This window comes from Pararge aegeria, chromosome 11, assembly GCF_905163445.1.
Source record: "Pararge aegeria chromosome 11, ilParAegt1.1, whole genome shotgun sequence".
In the NCBI taxonomy this organism is placed as follows: Eukaryota; Metazoa; Arthropoda; class Insecta; order Lepidoptera; family Nymphalidae; genus Pararge; species Pararge aegeria.
In genome coordinates, this window is record NC_053190.1 from 6,649,437 (window position 1) to 6,676,119 (window position 26,683).

General features: G+C 35.4%; 1 protein-coding gene across 2 annotated transcripts; it reads right to left on the bottom strand.

Annotated features, from left to right (window-relative positions):
- LOC120627471 (acyl-CoA Delta(11) desaturase-like) lies at nucleotides 1-26,264 on the bottom strand. 2 transcript variants are annotated; one of them, XM_039895473.1, is made up of 5 exons: nucleotides 26,112-26,264; nucleotides 15,329-15,549; nucleotides 13,418-13,548; nucleotides 3,661-3,866; nucleotides 1-1,140 (listed from the first exon to the last, which is right to left on the bottom strand). In XM_039895473.1, the coding sequence occupies exons 2-5, from the start codon at nucleotides 15,543-15,545 to the stop codon at nucleotides 678-680; spliced, it is 1,017 nt and encodes a 338-aa protein (XP_039751407.1). In that variant the 5' UTR covers nucleotides 15,546-15,549; nucleotides 26,112-26,264; the 3' UTR covers nucleotides 1-677. The 2 variants fall into 2 exon arrangements, with proteins under 2 accessions (XP_039751407.1, XP_039751408.1); XM_039895474.1 differs by having other exon boundaries at nucleotides 15,329-15,566; nucleotides 26,112-26,257.
- Nucleotides 26,265-26,683: the final 419 nt, after the last annotated feature.

The following is a 26,683-nucleotide window of genomic DNA, read 5'->3' on the forward strand; positions in this document are numbered from 1 at the left end:
TATTTAAAAAAATATTTAATCCACTCAAGTTTTTACAAAAAATTTTAGCTGTCTGCTTATTTGTGTGTCATGGTTATTTTTCAGAAAACCTGCATCGATTTAGATGAGAATTTTTCAATCAATTTCCAACAAAATATGACACGGTAACAGGTAAGCCCATTCCCATCTTAGACTGCATTATACTACTTACTTATTAGCAGGTGATTGCAATCAAGGGCTAACTTGAAGAAAAATTAAAAAACTCTCTCCTTTTTTGAATCGGCCAAAAATGGAATAGACTAGCATGGAAAAGGTACATTTCAGTGGCCCTGAGGCCAGATAGCCTTGACCCTGATATGTCTGAATAGATTCTTATGATTAGATACTCGTATGATTGCCGAACTCGTAATTTCCTTAATGTAATGATTGTGAAATGCGTAAACAGAGAGAAATTAAAGTGTTTTCACTAAAAATACATATTCCTAATGTATTTCTAAAAATCTATTTATAATTCATCTAATTCGCCATAGGTATAAATAGTTAATAAATTACAATCAAATCTTCAAATAACTTCAATATCACATTATCCGTCACAGTCTGGGGCTAAACCTCTACAAATATTATCTTGCAGGATATATCTAGGGTATAAACCCTATCTCGATTCGGCCTTTAATTTTACAACAAATTTTGACAAATTTCTATTGGGTGTGTTCATGCAATTCTTCGTAGCCCCATTCTTGGTGTGTACCGTCGCCGGTTCTTTTCACTCTCTTCTCAATGACATCAGCTGATACTGTCTTAAGATCGTAAGCCCAGCCGATTTTAGCCATGGTGTCGATGAACAGCTTTGAGAAGTTCAAGGAATAGTTGCCCAGTTCTGCGGTCTTGTAATCCCATGGGAACGTATGGTGGTAATTGTGGAAACCTTCACCAAGTACCACCAGTGACACTGACTTGGTCTCGACGGGATTGATGTGCTTGTCATAAGGCTTGCTGCCCCATTTGTGCGCGGCAGAATTGACCAGCCACGTGACGTTTAAAACATACACGTATCGAAAGATGGCGCTTACAAAGTAGGCATTCCATAAAGACTCTCCCCATAAGGTTGGTATGTATGTTGGCAGGATGAAGCAGACTAACGGCATGAGAATCAGATAGTACCTGAAAAGAAATATAATCTTGAGATTCTGATACTAAACTTTAAACCACTTTTCAAGGTTGATAACCTTGTGGTACAGACTTCATCAATAGCCTATAACAGTCCACTACTGGACTTGCTAAATGGGCAGGGTTTGCCTATAACTACCATGCTGGGCAGACGGATTGGTGATCGCAGTAAACCGTAGTTGTAGCACAGAGAACGATGCTACCTGTTAGTACGATACCCGCAGGAAGAGGAAGGGTGGTAACAACTGTATTCTGATCTGCCGTCACCACACAGCACAGGTTCAGACTTAGGCCTGAAATAACCAACATAAATCGAATTTTTCGGAGCTATGTGCATTTAAATTTAAAAAGTTACAGCATTTAGAAATCACTTGCTTAACGGTGAAGGAAAACATAGTGAGGAAAACTGCTTGCCTCAGAGTACTCCATTATGATCTTAAAAGGCGTGTGAAGGCTACCAATCCACACTTTCCCAGCGTTGACCAGTCCCTTAAACCCTTCTAATTCTGAGACTCAGAAGAGACTTAGATGGGTTTTAGGCTGCTGTGATGGGTTGAGAGTGATGATGAAACCACTTTAACATTTTATGCTGTTGAATTTTCATAATAATTAATTACTTATTTGCAGTTTAAGGTTTTTCAATTTCATCATTTTTTTATAATCTTTTAGCATATAATAAGTTCATTAGTTAGCATACTCTAAGGAATAATTGAAAAGTTCATATTAGAATATTTTGCTCCAACGCTCAAACCTGAAAAACGCTGTTGAACTCTAAAGAAACTGGCTTACATATTTTTTTATAATCTTTAAGTATACACCTTTTCATTAGTTAAATAGTTAGTATACTCTAAGGAACTATTGAGAAGTTGATGTTTTCAAATCAGAAGATTTTCATCCAAAGTCTAAACCTTAGAAACGCTGCTAAACTCTAAAGTAACATGCTTACATAATTTTTGGCACGTACACCGAAAGAATATTCAACGGGTAACAACAATTAAATAGTAATTACCCTGCAAGCCAGCTGGGAATCCGTGCCAAATTTGCATCCTTTAGGCTATTATAACCGTTATATATTTATCTATTTAATGTGTTTTAGAGCTTATCAAGGACTGAATACTGAAACCCTTCATCATAGCCTACAACAGTCCACTACTGGACTAAAGGCCTCTCAGAAAGGCACGGTTTGCCCATAATCGCCACGCTGGGTAGACGGGTTGGTGTTCGCGGTAGATGGTAGTAGTCCCACAGAGGGCTCTGTTGTCCGACCGCCAATATCCGATTTCCCTTAGTCGCTTCGTACGACACCCGCGGGGGTAGGAGATGTGGTGACAAGTGGGTTCTGATCTGCCGTCACCACAGGGCATAATTATATTTATTTTCATTGACTTTTAATTGTATATCTTAGAAAGCCCGATCGGTTATCACTATTAATCCAGAACAATTGTTGATCGTGGCTACTTACGGAAACACCAATTGATTTAAGCTTCCGTTAGGATGCCGTATAAGGTTTAGTGTATTATATCAAGGACTAAATACCAAAACCAATTGACTATTCATTGTATATCTTAGATAGCCGGTTTTTTTAAACATAATTAATGCAGAATAAGTGTTACTCGTGGCTGCTAACCGATTGATTTAGGATTTGTAAGAATGCCTTATAAGAACTACTACTATGGGATGCCAAGGTAATATAACGGCAAATGGGCAGCAGTGTCCTACTTGCCGTTACTACCTGTTACTGCCATCGCCTACCCGTCTGCCCTAAGGTTCCATTAGGATGCCGTGTAAGCAGTTTTAGTACATTCTATCGAGGGCTACATACTTAAACCCATTGGAACTATTAATCGTATATCTTAGATAGCCGGTTATGTTAACATAATTAATGCAGAACAATTGTTACTCGTGGATACTAACCGATTGGTTTAGGATTCGTAAGAATGCCTTATAAGAACTACTACTATGAGATGCCAAGGTAATAAAACGCCAAACGGACAGCAGCGTCCTCCTTGTCGTTACTACCTGTTACTGTGATCGCCAACCCGTCTGCCCAGCGCAGCATGGTGATTATGGGTAAACACTCTAGTTGGAGTCCTCCCTTTAGTCCAGCAGAAGACTATTACGGTGTGTTGATGTTTTAGGATACCATGTGGCTACCACATTGCTAACGCAGTGGAAAGCGCTGTAGCGCTGAAAGCGGAGTTCCCAGGGTTGATCGCGGGCAGGGGCAATTTGGGGATTTATATTCTTTGGTCTGATCACCAGCAAGCTTCGGTAGAGGCTTGCTATCAATCTACTGACGAAGATTTGCCGCCAAGCGATTTAGCGTTCCGGTAAGATGTCGCGTTGAAAACAGTCGGATTCCATATCTCGGAAGGTATCGCAATGATATTAAACCCATGCACTGAATAGGTTTGCAATAACTCCTTACAGGTTAACCCGTTACCATCTTGGATTGTATCACGTCCCCCTAGTCAAGAGCTAACTTGTTGAGGAATAAAAAAAAATATAATTTACTTCTTCTGGAATCTCAGTACTGGATCAGCCCATAGGTCGTTCATATCGATGGTGTGTCCCTTAGCTTTAATCTCGGGATGTTTTCTAACAAGCAGCCAGCCGACGTGGGAGAAGAAGAAGCCTCGTGTTGCGTTGTGCGGGTCTGCATCTGTCTCGGAGTACTTGTGGTGCATTCGATGGTCCCGAGCCCAGTCGAGTACTGAGTCCTGATAAAAAAAAGTCTTTTAATTAACCAGTGGACGAGAAAACATAAAAGCATAACTACTCAAAACTAGCCCAAGGGTTGCAGTGGCTTATGGAGTTTGCCTCGGATTCGTTTAGTTAGCTAGTCAAAATGCTGACAGAGTAACTGCCGACCAATCACGGCAGGTATCGTGCTTTTTGACATACAGTAGAACCAACCATGTTTTTTGCGATTCAGTTCATCTTGCTGAACGAAAATAACATAGAAGTCACCCAAACAGTGTATATATGTGCATATAAACTGTTTGTTATAAAGGGCGACTTCTATCTTGTTTTCTGTCGCTGCTTTTAACAACAAAAATGTTTATGACATCCTCCCTGACCATAATGGCTGCGGTATAAGTGGCCCCGGCAGACAAAATTTATAATTTCTGTTTTTTCTCTGGTCTGGTCTGGTGGGGTGGGCTACGGCCGATGCTGCATAGAGACCGATTAGGTGGCAAAACTGCAATACCAGGCTACCAGGTATACCAATCAGGATGAACTACCATGTTAGACTGTATCATTCATTATTGTATTACCAACAGGAGTGAACTCCGTGAAGCACTGGTCAATATTAAAAAAATGCAATACCGACAAGTATAAAACGGTGTAATACGTCTTTTTGTATCAACAAATCAAGATTGCAACGCGCTCTGTTGAAATGTATTGGTTAAACACCGGATGGGTCATCCTGTAGAACTGTTAAAATTAACTGTAGAGTTAGTTATCACGCGATTTAATTTTTACCATGTTAACACATTTTTGTTAACCTATTAATCTAGTTAGTTTTAATTTTTATTATTTTGTTTTAAGTCTTATTATTAAGTTTATAAGTAGTTAGTAAGTTTGAAGACTCATGAATACTTGTTTAATTTTGGTAACCACCAGGTTGGTAGTTCGTTCACCAGAGTTACTGCAATTCATGGAGGCTCTTTAATACTATTAAATAAAAATTTAAAATTTAAAAACAGAAATGATATTGTGAGCCTGTCTGTTGAACGGACAATAGAGCTAGCCTCGGTCGAATTAGAGCAATTAATAATTGTCACTGTATATAGACCACCCTTGTCTAACTTTGAACTTTTTGAAAAGGTAATGGATGAAGTGTTATTTAAAATATCAAAGTCAAATAAAAAGTTAATAGTTTGCGGAGACTTTAATGTAAACATCTTAGAACGTAATTGTTTAAGTGTTAATTTATTAAATTTATTTAAAACATACAATCTTACAAATATGTTCATGGAACCAACAAGAATTACTGCCACTAGCGCCACATGTTTGGATAACATTTTTACGAATATAATTCCAATAAGTAAACACATAATTAATAAATTAGATTCTGATCATTGTGGTCAATTAATTCAATTTGAAAATGTGAAGAAAAATGTCTCCAAACATAAAATTACTTTTGTACCAGTGACATCAAACCGCATAGAGAAAATGAGAACTAGCCTCGTCAAAGACCTCCCGTTCTTACAATCGGGGACAAGTCCGAATGAGATGTACAGCTGTTTTTTCAACACGTTTCAACGACTATTTAATTCTATATTCACTAGTAAGTCGGTTGTGGTGACTGATGCTTTAGTTTTTAGTGAGTGGGCATCAATTGAACTGCATAAGAGTAGGCAAAAAATGTACGAACTTTATGCAGAACGTCAATACAATACTGATGCTGAGTTTAGAGATTGTGTTAAATTATGTTCCAGTAGTTTTAAACGCGATTGCTTCTTGGAAAAGTCCCGATACATACAGAATAAAATAAAAAATAGCAATAACGTAATCAAAACTACTTGGAAAATAATTAATGAGGAGACGGGAAGAGTACCACCGCGGCATAATAACTTTAAACTTAATGTAGATAATAAAGACGTAACATCTGATTTCGAGGTGGCTACTGCTTTTGAAATCTTTTTTACTAACATTCCTATCTCCACCACTAAATCATTGAACTCTTCACCAGATATTGCTCTCGCTCTATTAAAGAATAACGTGCCCGAGTGTAAAAACGCTTTTAAATTCAGCCATGTTAGTGGCTCTGACGTTATTAAAGCCTTTAAATTATTAAATAATAAAAAAACAAGTGACTTGTGGGGCATTTCCGTTGAAGTTCTCTAATCACTAATTGATATCGTTGCACCCGATTTAGCATTAATATTTAATAACTGTATAGATTGTGGTGTGTTTCCTGACTTAATGAAACGTAGTAAAATAGTTCCTTTGTTTAAATCGGGTAGTACTTCTGACCCCACTAACTTCAGACCAATATAATATAATATGCACACTTTCAGTAAAATTTTTGAAAAACTTATTTTAAATCAGTTACTTGCCTATTTTCATAAGTATGATTTACTCCACGTTAAACAATTTGGTTTTACACGGGGTCGCTCAACTATCGACACTGGTGTTGAGCTAATACATAATATATTTGAAGCTTGGGAGGAGTCACATGATGCACTTGGTGTGTTCTGTGATTTGTCTAAGGCGTTTGATTGTGTTGTACATGAAACGTTAGTCAGAAAACTACACCACTATGGAATTCAGGGTGTAGCTCTCGACTTGATTAGTTACTACTTGCGTGATAGGGTGCAAATGGTAGACGTTAATGGAAAGCGGTCTAATGGGTCATTTGTGAAAATTGGTGTTCCACAGGGTTCTATATTAGGACCTTTTCTATTCCTTATTTACATTAATGACCTGCCTTACCTTGTTAAGGACAATCACGGGATAGTATTGTTTGCTGATGATACATCACTTATGTTCAAAATTAAGAGACGTGAATTAGCTTTAGACGATGTAAACAACTATCTCGCTAAAGTAGTACAATGGTTTGAAGCTAATAATTTGGTTTTAAATGAAAATAAAACTAAGTGCATAAAATTCACATTACCAAATGTTAAACATGTAAAAACCACTATACTACTTAATAATGAGGAATTGAATCCGGTGGATACAACAGTATTTCTAGGAATAACGTTAGATGCTAAACTTCAATGGGGCCCTCATGTAAATAATTTATCGAACAGGCTTAGTTCTGCTGCCTATGCAGTAAAGAAGATACGCCACCTGACAGACATAGAAACTGCTAGGCTAGTCTATTTTAGTTACTTTCACAGCATTATGTCATATGGAATTTTACTATGGGGTAATGCTGCTGATATTGGCACTATTTTCGTGCTGCAGAAGAAGGCTGTTCGTGCGATCTATAAAATGGGTCCGAGAGAGTCATTGAAAGATAAATTGAAAGATGTTAAAATAATGACACTCTATAGCCAATACATATTTGAAAATTTAATGTATGTTCACAAAAATATATCAAAATTTAAAAGAAAATGTGACTGCAATAATTTGAACGTTAGAAGCAAAAATAAACTTGCAGTGCAGTACACTAGACTACACAAAATAAGCAATTCATTTAAAGGAAATTATAGTATAAAGGATTACGTAAACGATAAAAAAGCTTGGGTGTAAACAATTGCTCTAACTAGGTTGCTTCTTAAATATTTTCTAATGACAATGTGAGATGGTGATAACAAAAAGAACACCCGGCTAAGTTTGTTGTGGGCTTCTTCTTAGACCAGGGCGCGATTGGAACCCTCGTAGCTTTAGTTTTAAGTTTACGATTGTAGTTATCGCCATCACTACTCACTGCTATGTACACATTTTGTATATAATAACGCATCAAAAGTGCCATCTATGTGCCTATTTGAATAAAGATATATTTGACTTTGACTTTGACTTTGACTTTGACTTTGTTTGTTGATTCTAATACCATCTTATTTTAAACAGATCTATAAAAAAAGACGGAGCATCCAATAATTGTTTATGCTTAATCTCTTATTACTTCACCATATCTTTAAATTTTTTTATTTCCTTCAAATTACTTTTGAGAGGTACTTGAATATGTGTCAAGAGGAAAATCCTATAAAGGTATTCAATAATTTCGGTTCAATAGCAGCGCTACTTTAGTATGATTTTCTGGACAAATTGATATAACCACGATTAAATAATTGTAAATATTTAACTATCTAAAATTATTAAGTTTCAAAACTTAAATTTTAACAACAGATACGAGTAGATACCTACCTTAGATAAAGATTAATTCAATTAATTCAATAAGTAATTATTTTAAAAGTAAATTGCCAACATATAATATGGCTGATATAGTATTTATGCAAGAGTTCAAACGTGTTATGAAACGTCATCATTATCATCAATTGCAACGATACCCGTCTACAGTCGTACATATGTCTATTGTAAGGACTTATTTATTTTATTACAATAGAAATTAGACCTTTACTGCAATATCATCTGCTAGTAAATGATAATGCAGTCTAAGGTGGTAACGGGCTGACCTGTTAGGGGCACCTATCGCAGTTTTATTAACTCATACCTACTCTTAATCGGCTTCTACACGACAAAGTACCGGAACGTTAGCGGCACGTCTTTGTCGGTAGGGTGGTAACTAGCTACGGCCGAAGCGTGCCACCAACCCAGACCAAAGGAGATATCAGAATTTACGAATTTCTCCTACAGGGGATCGAACCAAAGATCTCCCACCTTAAACCACAGCACTCACCGCTGCGCCAGGGAGGTCATCAAAAACTTCCACACTCCACGTTCTTGTGCCCCATATTTCTCAATACCTTCGACTCGCTTTATGTGGTCCAACTGGTGCGGGGGTCTATAAACACTGCGTTTTTCAGTTGACCCAACCTTTGTCCATCCTACTTGAAACGTGTCACGTGCCGCTTTAGCATTCCAACTCGTTCAGCTATGTCGGAAACTCTAGTTCGTCTACTAATGTAATGTCTTCATTTCTGATTTTATCACCTACAAATCCTCCGAGCTCTCCATTTTCCCCTGGGTAACTCTAAGCCTACTTATGCGGCCTATTAATAAACGTAAGCTTTTAAAAAAATCCTATTATTATAACTTACAGGATTACAAGAACAAATAATCTTGGGTGTGTTTGCTTTCGTCTTAGTTACACTGTGGTATAGTGATAACAATGGATAATATGTACCCGGCTGAGTTTATTTGTAACCTTGAGTCTGTTCTCCGTATTCAGAAGGAGACGTCCTGTCACAGCCACTGATGTTAGATTCTATGTAAGCAAGGACTTCCGGGGCAAAAAAAAAAATGGGGACCTTAACTAACTAAATAGTAAGTATTCTAAAAGAATTGTCAGGGTTTGATAATCATATATCAACTTATTGCGGCACACAGGGCACCGGTTTCCTCCTACAATTAGGCCGTAGGTACCCACAGTGGCAAAGTGCGGATAGGTGGACACCTTTGAGAACGTTATAGAAAACTCTCAGGCATGCAGGTTTCCTCACGATGTTTTCCTTCACCGCTATATTTCAATTGCTTAAAACGCACATAAGTATAGAAAAGTTAGAGGTATGATTCGAACTCTTCCCTCCAAAAGTGTAGAAGCAGAAGTCCTAAGCATATTATTATGATTATTATTATCATCAACCTGTTTGCAACAGAGGAAAAATATGTTTCAACACTTCGAAAGAGCTAACCATAATTATTTTCAAACGTTTTTTTTGCATGTAAGTAATATATTTTCATATATTATTTTATTCCTTCTGATATCTTATTTTATGCTTTTCGGTAAGATTTTTAATAAAACAAAATTATACTTGTAAATAAACCAAGATAAGTTAATATAAGATCTGACATTGAGAATGACCGGAAACAAGGTTCGAGTTAAGACCGGGACTCTGATGTCATTGATAATACTTTATTGCTAAAACAACTTTAACATTTCTCGATTGTTGCTAAAATAAATAAATGTTGTAAAGGCTGGCTCACACGTATTTATAAGTGTAATCAACACGCATTAGTTCACTAAAAATAACATAAGATTTAGTACTAAATACAAAAATAGTCAACCATAAAATCTTACAAAAAACCTACAGTAATGTGCTGAGACGTGAATCTTCTCTGTTATAACTATTCCTTCGTTGCCTCGTACGAAAACCATGGGTGACAATAATTGTATTGCTGTGATCGGGACAGCGATTAAAATATATCCACAACAGCGTCAACAATATTAAAATAATACTTACTGCTTTAAGCTACAGTAGTAAACCCCTGCTGTGCAGCTAGCATGGGCAGGAGGCAATCTCCCCGGGAAAAGGATAAAAAATTATCTTCTCCCGCAGGTTTATCAACTCTCCGAGCACTGGCGCACAAGTGCAAATAATATCCTAATGATTTGTGTTATAATAAACAGGGGTAAAGTTTTCCTATTCCATATTCCATTTCCCATATTTAGCAGATGGACACGTTAATTATATCCCTAGTCAGGGGATATAATCGGGGGATATAATTTTTGTCTCCTGCCCGTGCTAGCCCTGTTGTGGTTGGGTGTGGATATTTCCTCAGATCATCGAGCCGATAACAGTACTAAGAGCCAAAGGATATCATAACTATTGTGGAAGTTATATGTCAACAAATACGTGACAATTTAGATAAGAGCTGACATTGACATTGACCGGAAGCACGCCTCGCCTTATGACTGAAACGTGTAGGTTAAACTGATAACTGCAAAATAGCGAATGTTATTATGCACGTGATCAACGTGCATCATAACATCAGTGAGGGGCTTCGGCTGCCGCTAGCTACCAGCAAAGAAATATTGCAAAATTCCTCAACAGCAATATATTTTTATTCTTTCACATTTTGCCCTTAACTGCCGTCTAACCTTTTTTTTATCCTATGTACCTGGGCAGGAGGTAATCTGGGACTTCCTCTGAAAGGGGGGGGGAGAACCCATAGTAAAAACCATCACGGCCGAGGGATTCCTCTCCCGTCGGCTTTACTTGACGCCTAGGAAACCCATGGTATACTTCCAAGAAAGACGTCGACCAACCACCCCAGCCGAGTTCTGCAGGGGCTCCCGCGAATTAAAAGACGGTGGTCAGCTAACCTTTTTGGGGTCATGTGATATAAACATAAAGACATTAATTCATGTTTATTTGTAAGGCCAAGGTGTTATGTTAAGGGTGAGGGAAGTACGGGTTTTACAAGGTATATTGCCCGAGACTACTAATGAGAGTTATTATCCTATATAGGTATTAATACATGAAGCAAAAACTTTGTAAGTAGGTACCCCTTTTTAACCTTGGCAAAATTTGTGATTATAGAAGTATTTTTTAGTTAGTTTGACAATAGAAACTTCACAATGTTTAAACTTATTATTAAAAATAATTATAATCGAATTTTGACCAGTCAGCGACCACTAGTATCATTTTTTATAATACTAGCTGTTGCCCGCGACTTCGTCTACGTTTGATTTTGTTTTTGATGTGGCATTAAATTTAGTTGTAGATCTAAAAAAAAATAAAGCATTCAGTATCGCTAAACCTTAAATGAGAAGTTTGCTGCTGTCCGCTGAGGAGTTTTGTCCTCTATCTCCAACCACATTTTGGGCAAAATTAAACACATATTATAACCTCTATAGTACAAAAATAATTATTTAAATGGGTTATAATTTGTCGGAGTTATGGTGTAAAACTCGTCAAACACTCATCCCCTCTCCCAAAGGAACCGAGCTTAATGTCGGGATAAAAAGTATCCTATATTACTTCTAACACTTCCAAGAATATGTGTACAAAGTTTCATTAGGATCGGTTAGGAAGTTTTTGCGTGAAAGCGTAACAAACATACTTACATTCACATTTATAATATTAGTAGGGATAGGGATATATAAGTATCATATAATATAATAGTTAATATACAGAGTTTTAATTTTATTTTATTATTAAGTTATTTTATATACACCTTCAAATTTAGATGACAAATCCATAGAAACTTTACAGCTTCAGGTTGATACATTGTTACGTTTAAAAATTAAAAGGGCTCAGACTATCGCATTGGCGGGAATAGTGCACAATCACGCGACTGTTATTTATAATATGTAAATAATTACTTTGACTAAGCTACTGATAAACGTGTTAAAGTTCATAATAATTGAGACGTGTTACAACAATATTTTGTACTCCCGTGATTGCGCTTCATATCAGTGCACCTGATGTAACCGTGGTAGACCTGACCTCAATAAATTTGAGACAAAATAAACGCGACTGTTACTAATTAATTAATTTGATTATGCAATACAATGTCTAAAGTTATTAGATACTGTATATAATATCACGGCCAGATGATATGAGTAAATTAAGCGTTTAATTCTGTAAGGTTGTTTGTTTATAATATGTTCACTGTTTACGGATGAAGAGATCAATAGATTGATGAAATTTTTTGAATATAGATTTCTGTATGAGTTCGAAACTGCCCTTATAATGTAAAACACGTAACGTCACGTCAATGTAAAAAACATTGTGTTTTTTGTTAATTACGGTTGTATAGCATATATATATATTTTTAATGATACTAGTAGTTGCCGAAATTTGCCCATAATTAATTTAAATTATAAGTGTGAATATTAATATGTTTCGATAAACCGATAGACTCTGGGCTCAACTTTCCACGTTGCTGGAATGGCGACATCGCACGAGTAAACCGGTTTTGTTTTCGTCGCTAGTTCCCACCCCACCGACAAAGACGTACCGCTAAGCGATTTAGCGTTCCGCTACGATAGTAACCTATTAGAGCTTTAATAAAAATGCCATACCGTTAAGAGGTTACACACAAAGGTTACCAGCAGGTGAGATAGCAGTCAAAGGCTAACTTGTAGTAGAATAAAAAAAAGCGGACCTAAGGGAACAAAAAATATTATCATTGGGTTGATTTGATGATGATGATTTGCATTTTTGTACAATTAAGGTTCATTCATTTGTCCCCAAAACGTAGTTCGGTACCGAGTTTATCAGTCTGTGATCATCATCGTATCAAGACATTACCGGCCCTGTACAAGGCACGGGTGTCCTACATAGCAAGTTTTAGCCGTAGTCCACCACCAGTGGCGTGCCTAGGGTTTTGAATTTGAGCAAGCCCAGTTACCTAAAGGACAAATTCAACTCGTCATGATCTCACCATTCTTTTTGTGTTAAATGACAAACCATATCAACAAATCTTTGTAAATCATTACGGTTAGGGTCAGCACGCGAATTATGATAAAGAAGTTTCTATGCAATGTTTGCCAAAATGTTTGCCAAAATTAAAAAGTAATCATAGTAATCCCTCTTTAATTCTTATGATGCCTGGTAATTTATGTCGTAACCAGCTGCGTTCCATTTATTGTTACGCAAGCCCGGCTTTTCGGCTTGTATGGTAGTACCGCCACTGTCCACCACGCTGGCCCAGTTCGGATTGGTAGACTTCACACGCTTTTAAGAACATTATGGAGAACTCTAAGGCATGCAGGTTTTCTAACGATGCTTTCCATCACCGTTAAAGCATGTGACATTATAATTGCATAAAACGCATATAACTTACAAAAGTTAGGTATGCGTGCTGGGATTCGAACTCGGCCCCACAAAAGTCGAGCCGAGGTCCTGACCTCGACCGGGGTACGAGGCTATCATCGCTTCTGTCATTTAGGTGTGTATATGCCTACCTGAAATGCGAGAGTGTTAAACAGGGTGAGCAGCACGCGTAGTGGGAGCTTAGCTTTGTACGATTTGTGCGCCCAAAGTCGATGTGCGCCAGCTGTGATACCAAGACCGGACGCCAGGTAAAGCTTGAATGCTGAAAAAAACAAGAAGTCAAATAATAGTCCATAATATTTGCCCGTATCAATCACCTCGACGACCTTCCAGTGCGCAGCAGTGAGCGCTGCGATTTAAAGTTGAAGACAGACAGGGGCAATTTGGGTAGATATAATTTTCTCTAGTCTGATCTAGTTACTATTGTAACGGACTTGCACAAAGACTTTCCCCTTATCTTTAGCGTTCCGGTACGACATCGCATAGAAACCGATTAATATAACTGTCATACTCCGTAACAGGTTAGCCCGCTACTATCTTGGGGCTAACTTGTATTCGAAGAAAAACATCAATGGTCATGGAACCTACAGCAGTATATATACCTATACGCAAACTGCATCGTTGGTTTGGTAGGTAGCATGTCATAGCAAACCCTCCCACCCTCTTCCCTCAATCGTTCTATGAGAGTGAGGTTATAGAGTTTCAACAGGATATGTACTCTAATGAGTTCTAGTTATGGAGTAGATTTAAGGAGCGCCCCTACAGCCACTGGTTTAATTTTAGAGTTCCTTAATATATTAAGATTCATTGACGTAAGCACATTTTTAAATAATATTTGCTGGGCAAGACGCTTATTTTTTGCAATATATTGTATTAAATTAAGCTATTTAGTTATATAATTAGACGAAAATATAGCAGGAATATATAATATTACAGGAAAACGAACTGAGTTTCATTAGTATGTCGATTTTTTTTTTTATTTCTACATTGTTTTACGCATTACTTCAACGCTAAGTAAAAACTTTTGACAAGTAATTGAATTTCATGCATGCGTAAAGGCTAATTTCATAATGAGTTATTCCTTTAGTACATTGTTTTTATTATACTTTGATAACGGAAGCAAAATAAAGCTCAAGAGTTTTGCTTTGTTTTGTTATCTTGGGAACCACCGGTTCGATTTTATCAAATGACTTGTAGCTCGCGACTTCATCCGTGTTTGTTTAGATAGGATTATTAGAAATCGTAAACAAATGCCTAGAGAAAGAAAACGTTTCATAAACTCTTACGTGATGTCTAACGACGTTAGGAGCCGTCAAAAGTTACAACACCGATTCGGCGGATCGTGAACTTTAGGGAACCCGTAAACTGTCACTTCACAGATAAAAAAAATATAAATTCCATTTTTTTAATTACCTTCAATCCATACGAAAAATATGATAATACTAAGAAAAAACACACCATATACTCGTACTCGTATATCTTGTGGCAAGAACAAAAGTTACTATGTATAGATCATATACTTCGTATTCTTTTTTATATAGTACCAGTAATTTTCTGTATTTTACTTGGCACTTACTTAAAAATGTTGTAGAAAACGTTTATTGCTTGCTTCTTAGTTTTATAAAAAAGACTGTTTCTATTTTGTCAAAAAAATAATATACGAGCTTTTTACGGGGCATTGCTTACCTACTATGTACCGTAATGGAAGCACAAACAGTGTTATTTTTATTATTGTGTAGTCTGGTGGCCATCGTCTTCATCATCAGCTTCACTTTACCAAATGGTTTTTTTCGATAGCAAATGCTCAAAAACTTACTTTAAAAAAATACTCAAATCGCTATCGGTGTCTCTATTACTTGAAGAGTTTCTCCAATTTCTACAGGATCCTTTAAAAAGATCTTGACCTGATGAAAATGGGACTACATAGGAAGTGTACCGTCTCAAACGGTTTATAAAAGACAAAGTTCTGAGCTAACAAAGATAAAAAAAAACAACCGAATTGAGTACTGCTTTTTTGTGTCGGTTAACAAAATAATACTTACTGAATATTCGCGTAGTCCACATCGCTTGTGTTAGGAACAGATAAGCTCCGTAAACTCCTCCCAAATGGAGCAATATAAAGAGGATGACGTTTCTCCAAACTATTTTCCATTTTCGTTTCTCAGCGGAGGGCGGCACTAGGGGTGGCGGCGTAGCGTCTTTGTTCAGATCCGATTCATAAAGAACCCACGACCCCTGCTGCTGGCCTTGAGGTGGCATATTGCTGTAAAGATGGAAAACCTTCTCTTCAGTTATTACGCCGTAAAAATTCAAAAATAAAGTCTGTAAAAACCTTTACTGTAAAAACAAAAATCTACTCATATTCGGACTAACGACGATACTTTTTTTTTAATATATATATATAGTGTTTTTGTTATTCCGAAGTAATAATATAAATGTGGAAGTGTGTTTGTTTTGGCAGGTTATATTCATTATTGACCATGAAAAAGCTTAATCCCGCAGTTTACGAAGCGACATCTTATCAGATAACGAAAAGTAATTTTCCTCAATCCCAATCCAAGCTAGGTGCTCAGCGTGACATAGATAAATAGATTGATAGAAAGTCTTTATTGTACATACAGAAAAAAGAACAAATTAAACAAAACAAAAGGTGAATGAGGTATTTTCTTGAATTTAGATTCAGAGAGAACTCAGTCAGATTTCACGGGAGACGGCTTTTCTTATTTCAAATGTTACGGGTTATATGAGACTCTATTATATGTGTTAAAGACTCAAGATTTTAATAAAAATTTCATTCCTTTTATATTTCTACTACTAAGATTAGATTAAACAAAATAAAAGGTATATAAAGACATAGTTTGGGAATGAGGTATTTTCTTGAGTTTAGATTCAAAGAGAACTCAGTCAGCTTTCACGGGAGACGGCTTTTCTTATTTCAAAAGCTACGGGTTATATAAGGCTCTATTGTACATATTAAAGATTTGAAATTATTATAACAAATCATACCTTCTATATTGTTAACCATTGTCTAGGCTAGTTATAACCACCGTTAGGTAAAGAGTTAAGGGAAAATTATGTCACAAACGGAGGAAAAGAAAAGGAGAAAATCAGAACTCAAGAATCGGAAATCAATCCAGTTACCAACTTATCTTAACATAACTTAACAGCGCAATTATTATTTTTAATTGTTGTTATTATTATTTAAGTGCTTTAGGTACTATTACTTTATATTTAGGTAGGTACTATTTAATACAAATAAAGCACAATTGTTTAAAAGATATGTCATAATTTTTCCAACATTACATGTGCCATGCTGATGTTTACGTTTTGTACTGAAGAAACTTTGTACACCTTAATCATTGAGCTAATATTCAAAAAAATAAGTATATTACTGGCCGACTGCCGGGCACAAGCGGCTTTCATAGTCAGCCGATTGACGCAGTGTGCTTCCTGAGCCTAAGCCCGTGGGTTCGATTCCCACAATTGGAAATTGTTTGTGTGATGAAAATGAATAGTTTTTCAGTGACTTCTGTATATTATAAGTATTTATGTATATTATAAAACAGTCATCTTAGTATCCACAAGCTATGTTTACTTTAGGGCAAGATGGCGATGTGTGTACTGTCGTAGTATATAAATTAATTTATTTATTTCATTGATAGCAGTAAGACCTACCACGTTTCACCAATGCAGGTTGGAATGCTATAACGATACTTCATTTACACACAATAAAGCGGCTTAGTAGAGCTGAAATTTGTGTAAAGAAGATCTTTTTTTATTCCGCTATAAGTTTGCCCTTGACTGCAATCTCATCTGGTAGTAAGTGATGATGCATTTTAAGATGATAGCGGGCTAACCTGTAAAGGAGTATGGTAGTAATACCCCTAGACGGTTTCCACGCGACATCGCACCGGAAAACTAAAACACTTAGCGGCACGACTTTGTCGGTGGAAACTAGCCACGGCCAAAGCCTTCCCTGGGGTAAATTCAGAAATAATAAATTGTAAATTCCCAATTTGCCCCTGCCGGGAATCAAACCCGGGAACTCCTACTTAAATTCCCAGCGCTTGCGTTGCGCCAGAGAGGTCGCCAAAAATCCCAAAAGATGTATGTTTTAACATAATCGCGTATTTCTCCAATCCTTCCTAAGAACTATCATAGCTCAAGTTACAGTCTACCAGTATACACGATGTAATTTTAATATTAAAAATTAATTCAACCTTATTTTATATGAATTTCATACGAATAATTTTAACATAAATTGCTTTTTCGATAATAATTACTTAATTAATGTGCCTACGTGACGTTCAAGACAATTACTCGTAGCTAGTTGATTCGCATTTTAATTTTAACATTCGTCTCTTAAATTAAATTAATTTATTGAATAAAAAGTCATAATAATTTTATTTAAATTGTCCCAGTTAAACTGTACCGTAATACAAAATTTTAATAAATATATTGGCCCTGCTTATCTTTACGCACCTATCTTTTTGTCCGGTAATTCCTCCTAAACTACGCAGCCGATTTTTGAGCGGTTTTCAGCATCGCGTAGATAACTTTTCACAGATTGTTTATATTATGTATAAAAAAAAACCTAATTAAGTTATTATGTAAGTGTTTGCAACTAAGTCACTGATAAAAAAAATTACGTTGCAGTAATTTCACTACTTTTTTTATTTATACCCGTGCGATCTGGAGCGGGTCGCTTATTTGTTTATCTAACACCACAGATGAGGCTTTCACAGTTTAAATTTCTAGGCACTGGACTCCATCCACAATCATCAATCCTTAAGAAGCTATTTCTTGATAATCTTAATCGCGTTTGATTCGGAGCTACTATAATACTGCTTGAAACAATAAACTAACAACCACTTTCGGGTTTTATAAGAGATTTATTACCATTTAAAATATTATCGTACGTATCCAGCAAAATATAAAAAACAGTCTCTACCGTACAACAATTGTTTTCAAATTGATATAATTTACTTTGATTTACAGTGATTTCTTATCATTCATATCTAATGAGATACCTCCTTATAGTTTACAAGCGGTTCTTGCGACTTCGTTCGCTTACAAACTTTTAAGAAGGTATTTTTGTGCCACACAGACTTTCACCCTCTACTTATTATACAAAATTCCACACCCACCGCGTCCCATCGACCGTCCGTTTTTTATGTGCTTCATTTTCACTAGCGCTCTTTCTGACTTTTTTCATTTAGCTCAGCTGCTAAGAATCCCAGTTTAATATTATTGAATATAGCCTTTGTCAAGATATTTTTTAAATCCGCCGTGCAGTTCCCGAGGAGCGGGTTCAACCAAAATAACAATTTTTTCAGCTTTACTACCTGTGAAGATATACCTTCATACTTTTATTGTGTTAGTTTTATTACATTTTTTATATCGTTACGATGTATCTAAATGACGGCCGTTGTACCATCATTAACCGCCGAGTGCCGCCATGCATGGTGGAACTGCCAAATTATAGCTAGGGACAACTTGTAGAGATTTTATACCGCCGTCTACCTAAAACCCAAAGCAATTGGCACAGCCCAGCAGTTTTGTTGTCGGCGGATTAGCAACTTTCAAAAAAAAGTCGCGAACATATAGTACACATCCTGACGACATGACATAGCAAAGCACGTCCGGACACTAGTCACAAACGAGATTATCTCAGAATAAAGACGTCGAATGAAGGTACCGCCGCGCCGGGTCGGCGGCTTCTTTGCCTTAGCAAACGTATTCTGTGACTTTTCTGACAGTGGAACGTATAGCAGTAACGATCTTTCTATTTTCGATGAGTGGAACACCATCACTATCAAATTATTGCTAATAACCTGACAGAAAGGTTAGAGAATAAAAACTGTACACGATAGCAGCGTTTTTGATTTTCTTTCCTTTCGCAATAAAGTTATTCTATCTATCTTTAGCACAAGTGTAAGTTGAAAACCATAAATCATCGATAATAAATAACACTAACTTCTGGCTGTCACTATCACTGCATTATTAACTATCGGTTGGCCCTGAACTATATCAACACAAGTTGTAGTGGAAAAACTTTTACGCTTAGACCCATCTTTTGCGTCGTAACTATTCAAAAGTTAGTAACTTAGCCGGAGTATAAACTACACGTGCAATCGATTGCTGGGATCGATCGAGGAGTCGTTTTCGCATACTGTATCGTCAAGGTGAAATGGAGCTAAAGTGCCTATTTTTAGAGTCCCAAATCCTGTACTACGGCTATTTACTGGTCATGAGACAAATCCCGTCACGCGATTTCTCTTACGATTGCCAAGCGACGCATTGTCCCCATTCAAATCCCCAGGTAAATCCCCCATTTATTGACACCTTTAGCTTTGCCATTGACAGTATACACCTCGCGGGCTACAGCTAATATAAATGAATAAATACATGCATCATTACAAACTTTTGCTTTTATAATTTTTGTAGGATAGTAAGATCGCATAGCCCCCTTTTTAACTAGCCTTATAAGTATAGAAATTATCGCATGGATTAAAAGAAGATTAAAAAATGGGAAATAAACAATAATAAGCCTAATCGATTATAAACAGATTATGAGCTTTAGCTCAAATCTAATAATAAAAAATAATATTAATACCGCGGTATCTTTTAATCTTATTTTTGTAATTAATAACTTAGCTGCGTATCGAAAACAGGAATATGTTATTTTCTTTTAAACAGGATTATATTATATTTGGACCTCGTATAAGGAGACGGTAGTATGCATTCCGCATAAGAGAGATGTTTGTGTGTATGCGTGGTATGTGTTCGTGTACGTGTGCGTGTTTATATGTGTGCGTGTGAGTGTGTGTGCGTGTTTGCGAGTGTATCCGTGTTATTGTGTGTACTGTTTTAGCTTTAATTTATATTATTATATGAACAGAGTTTGCATTTATTTTTTAGTAGGTTTAAATAATGGTTTAAATATTTTAAAAAACTAGTTTCTTAAAATTAATCAAAATAAGTAAAATTAAATGAGATTATTTACATAAATGATCTTGTTTGCAAAAGTAAGTTAGCATCTAGTAGATATCGTTAATCTAAGATTTAACACAAGCAGCCTATAGCTTTGTACATAGATTATGCTTATACGTTTGACTCCAATGACCGCGGTGGCGTGATCGCAAATGGACAATCAACAATGATCACTACAATTTGCTATCAATGGAGAGATAACGGAGAGCGAACTTGTCATTTATTTTATTTGTTTATTCTTACATCAAGTAAAGGGTTTCAATATATATTTTTCCATGTGTATTATCAGATGTAGTTTAAGTATGTATATAAGAATATTTTAGCAGGTAGGTTAAAAACACCCCTGGGAGCTAATTCATCTACAATTTATTTCCCTACATTGTATTCATAAACTATCTATTTGATAAAACTATAACACTGACTATCTCACTGCGAAAAGTACAAGATTTTTAGCGCAGGTATTCCCTACATAACGAAAACAAAACACTTTCCTATGTAATATATATTTTTTTGCTTGGACTTTTGACTCTGCTCTCATCTCTCACAAGATAGTGAATTGAAAAGAATGTAAACTGTAAAATGATTTCGAAATAGGCCGGCTCTTCTCGGTGGAATCTGCCTTCCGAACCGGTAGAGTCACTACAAACAGACTGACTTGACGTTTGAAAAGTGCTTATAAACTGGGCTTACTTGTAATAAATGAATAATTAATTTTGTTTTTTTTTGATTCCTTAGGTAATGAAACGTAGGGTGAAAGCTTAGATATACTCCCAGCATAGCTCTCTCCATCGTGACTGAGTGACTCTACGTGATCTGAGAAATGAAGAAGAACTACCGATAGGTCAACAAGTCGTAAAGTGGAAATTGGCGAGGCACATTGCACGGAGAACCGATCGACGTTGGTTTCCGAAGTGCTGGAATGGCGACCCACACACCGGTGTGATCGATGTACACGCAGCGTTGATCGACCCCAACGAAAATTTTGGAACTCTCTACAAACAAATTATGTCCAGCAGTGGAAGTCAATTAGTTGAGGCGACAATGATGATAATGAAGTTTTCTGTATGTCTGTAGATTTCTACATGGCTAAACCGAACTCGGTTTCACAGCTTAATGACGGGATAAAAATCTGTTTCAGGTACCTGTTTTTCACCCCGCCAAAATATCACAGTCTAGTTAAGAAAACACCTTAGATTGTATCAACACCAACAGGTGCAATTGTAATCAAGTGCTAATATTTTATCAGCGGAAACATCAAAAATCAATTTGTAAGGTTTTCGCATATCAGACAGCACAACCCGCACGTAAATTCATTTTGAAGTTTACATTAAGTATATCTATGTATTAAAAATATTGATTATGTAAAACCAACGATCTTGACGGATAAGTTTTGGTAAAACGGTTAGTAATAGCTAATATTACGAAATGATATAATATGTATATAAGATGAAATTAATTATTATGATACTTAAATTATCGATATTTTAATTAAGTGTGACATTTATTATTTGCATGATAAAAACACATGATCATTATTATGACTGGCACGACACGTTCAAACATACGAAGAAACTCCTAATATTTTGTACTGTAGGTATATGTGTGATTTAAAATAAAAATATTTTTGAAGGTTAACATAATAATATTTATGTTTTAATTAAAGTGGACCTTTAGGTTTTACCTTAGGAAATATCAAGTATAAACATTTAAAATGCAAATAAAGAATTCGGATCCGGCATGATTTGAATCCGCACCTCTCCGGCAAACGCAGCCCGGGTGCTTTTCTAACTCGGCCATGGTTCCGAATATCATACCAGCGATGCCAAAATTACCATGTTTCATTTAGCCTTATAGCAAATGTAGCGATCCTTATTAAGTCTTTAGTTTCGAAAGCATTAAAATCTATATGTAAAGTTTTAAATTAAAAAATAACTCGTAGTTATGAAGTTGTAAATAAAACCTGCAAGGGTGTAGAATTATGGAAATAAAAGTGTTTATAGGAAAAGCAAAATGTATTGTTTGATTTCATTTAATTTATTTTCAACATAACAGGTACGTCTGCAATTAATTGTAAGTACGAAGTCACTAAATAAAAAAGAATTTTAACACTTTACAGGAGGTTTACACTTTTTGAGATACCTAATTAATTTTATAGACGACTATAGTCATAATTTAATTGTCTGTATTCAAATACGCATATTGAAGGCACTTTTGATACGTACAATATTGTTTCTATTGGAAATATTGATAATTTCCCAAATTCTTTAACTTTTGTTACGGTTCCAAATGTATCCTGGCTCGAAGAAGAGAACTTAAACCCAGCTTCAAGTTTAAAGTGGGAAAATATAAGAAAATAAATGCAGCAGCTAGTTAAGAATAATTTAAAAAGTAGCTTCGATATCAGAGTCGATTAGTCAAAACTTCACAGCCTTAAATATTGTCACGTTGAGGTATAGGTAATTACGCCCATTTACGCAAACTAAAGCAAACTGTGAATAAAATATTAGTTTAAGTATTAAATACACAATATGTGTCTGTATACGGTAATTAAATGAATGGCGGTCAAGATGGCCTTCGAAATACTTAAGATGAACAAAATAATTTAAAGGTTCCTTAATTATATCAAAATTTATAAATAAACATTGCGAACAAATTGGATTTATGTACGTATAGTATGTGCCACCTTAAAAGAGCGCTGATAGGCAGGGCGCTGATAGATAGATTATTACATCGCCTAGACTTTTGTAAAAAAATATTATATTTTATTATACGATATACGATATTTGACTTGGAACTTTTATGTTCGGTCGTTCGTTATATATGTGTAACGAATAACGAACGACCGAACATAAATGAAGTGGCACTCATGAATAAAACAAAAAAATTTAAGTAATTTTTGAAGGTCATGATCACTCTTGAACTGACACCTAATATGCAGATTTAAATAAACTAAACGAAGTTACCTATCTAGTACATATCAGAGACGTCATACGTGTACGCTTGGAATAAATTGCATGTTTCATTTTGACTTATTTTGAGATGAAAACACATAGTCAAGATTTTGTAATGAATGGATAAATTATTCATTTATTCTAGTAAAAATTCCCAAATAACAGTAAGTACTAAAGTTTGGTATCCTCACTTTTCGGGCCGTTTTGGCTAAAAGGGCCCGAAAGTAACTAAATTAAACCTAACCGCATTTATTTAATTACATTTTTTATTTGGCCCACTTTCAAAATAAGAAACTTTAATAAGTCCCTAATAAACAATAATCAATAAGAGGGGGAGATTCTAATATGAAATTATTTGAAACCTGGCAACATAACCTAAAAGCATTTTTATATCCCTTAAATATAAAAATTGGAATCTCTGGGGCAATCGTTGTTTATGAAAAAATAATAAATTATATTGCATCTTATCTATTGAAAACACAGGTTATAAATATTAATAATGCACTTGTGTATATTTTATGCCTTGCAAGATTTTAGAAAAAGGTTGGTTCGAGTCTGATAATCGGGATACTTCAGGGAGTTGTGTGTAGGTACACAATATAATCATAAAATATTATATTTTAATTCTCAGCCAATTTATGTATTTCTTTACAATATAAAAAATAGTAAGATTTGTGCGAAAATTCATCATAGCGCTAACAGAGTTTTCAAACGCCCAAGGTCTTGTATTATGTACCGAGTTGCGGGAATATTAGTCGGACAAACTACAAAGTCTAACAATGTTCTCACGGTACCTATCACTCGGAAGAAGATATTTAGTTTTTCTTCATATCCACTGCTAGAATCAGAAAAGCTGTCTTAAATCTTATCTGATTTTCATAACGATACAAGAGAAGTTTAACTTCTAGAAGGTCCATTTATAATTTAAGTAGTGTCGGAGACTATTGAATACATGTATTATTCATTCTTTCCTTTTAAAAAACAAAGCTTTATTACTTTTTAGTTTAAGGTATATTTTGAAAATATTAGAAAATAATGAAAGCAATAAAAATTTTCATTTGGTTTTATTTGTTTTTAATATAATTAAAAAAAAAATGTTTCTATTATTAGACATTAACAGACAAGTGAGATGACAAGAAGATGGACTGTAGAGTGTAGATACCTTTATTCAAACATGCCTTATCGTGGATATGTTTATACATTGTTACCAAGGGACAGATAGTTAGTTTGTTTTGGCAGAAATGAACTTTGAACGGTAAAATGCATTAATTATTATAGCATGTTCGAGTTAAATGATTGTGATGATGAAATCATAGAAGAGTGAGTTAAAGCTATACTTAATATTGACGAACCAGATGGCCCACCTTATAGTAGTTGGAACATGGGCATGCAAGGAGCACGTCCTGCAACATGCCGCCCTGTGTCTATCAAGAGGCGTATGTGGTAAGCCTCAATTACACCGGCAACCGCGCCTTTCAGACCGGAACACAGCGTTTTCACAATGCTGCTTAGCGGCAGAAATAAGCATGGAGGTAGTACTCCATCGGACGAGCTCTATCACAAGAAGCTCTACTACTACTGTGATTTCATCTTCTCTTAATAATAAACAAATGTCACATACCACAATCCTGAAACGCAGGATGCACTAAGCCCTCAAATTTAGAACTCCTAACAAAAGTTAAATGTCCACCAGTGGATGTCTATCGGATGATATGAAGGATGATAATGAATCCTAGACTTATATAGCTGCGCATTGACGATGTAACTAACGTTGCCTTTTAAACGCGATTAGCTAAAGCATTGTCCGGAAACCAGATCAAGCACATTGTGTAAAAATACTTGCAAATTCGTCTATTTACCCGCAACGCCGCGCACGTTATTCAGTGGTTGAGTATAATATTATTTTATTACTTAATAAAACAATTACAATAAAATTGTTTAAAAGCACCGAAAAAACCGCTGAGGTTTGTCCTCGGTGCCTATCTGCAACGGTTACCTAAGGTACATACTGCTGCATTGTAGAACGATAGGAACTAAGTAAGCCTGTAAATTTTAATTTTTAATAGTAGTAAGTACCAAAATAAATGAATATAAACTATACGAGATGCAAAACCTGTTACCTTTAAGTATACACGGCTTTACAGCGAAATCGATCTTGGCCAAATTTTGCACAGATATTAATTTATTTATTTAGCAACACGCCCTGTGAAGACATTACCGTTGCCCGATTCATCTCCCCGGAAAATAAAAGAATTTAACATAGCTTAATTAGCTAAAGTTAGTTAGTTTCTTAGCTACTTTTTAATATAGTTTGCAATTACTTAGATTAAGGTTTATCTATTTTCCGACTTTTCAAAACCGTAACGATGGCGGCAAAAGTCAAGGCTTGTAGTATAAAATACTTTTTCAGTGCAATTAACATTTTCTTTTCGGCCTTCATTACCTTATGAGTATAACACTTCATCTGCATGATATTATTTTAATTTGCATTAATTCTGGCGTGAATATAAATGAATAAAAAGATTTAAATGTTCGTTTTACTCATATAATTGGCAAAAAACAGTGAACAGTATTTAGCTGCTGTATAAAAATGGAAAATGTACTTAGTATTTAATTTTTATAACTTTTAAACATGTATAAATTGCTCTCATATAAACTGTTGTATTTTTATGTTAACAACAAAAACTATTTTGAACCTAATTATAGTTAATTTTAACAAAAACTAAAAAGAAAAATTGTATACTGAAAATGTCATAAATATCTAAACTTTATTATGACAATACATTAGTTTTTCTACATTAAAGCGAAAGTCCTACTTGGTGGGCAAAATAATTGTGATAGATCATATATGATATTAAAAAAAAAAACACTTTTCACTTACCTTTCAGGGGTATCACTGCAACTTTTTCACCAAAGAGGTTTATTAAGTTGAGCACTTAGTGAGTTACGATCGGACTTAGACGTCTCGAGAGACTGCAAAGGAAATTTTGTTTACACCGATTATATATCTGCTATGTTATTATTAGGCGACAGTTTGACGTACTATCTTGTCGCACGTACCGCGTAGCACGTAGGAATCCCGAAGATTAACCGACGATTTACATCACAGGCCCATACCCTTAGTACGACATTACACATATCGTAAAACGGGGCCGTTTCCGATTATTGAAACACTACTACGTCAGACTAACATAGACATTAAATCACCTTTTTGTCATGACTCCCATAACACTCACTTTTTACTGACTTTCTAAAATTAGAAGTATATAATCTTAATTTCTTATATATTTTATATGCAGCACTCAAGACTTCCCAACGGACTCCCAACTTAAAAAAGTTTTTATCATCAATATATAATACATAATATTTGTCATGGTTAAGAATATTTATAACTATATATATAACTGGCTCTTGCTATGAATGACTAATAAAACTTAATCGCAAAATAATTCA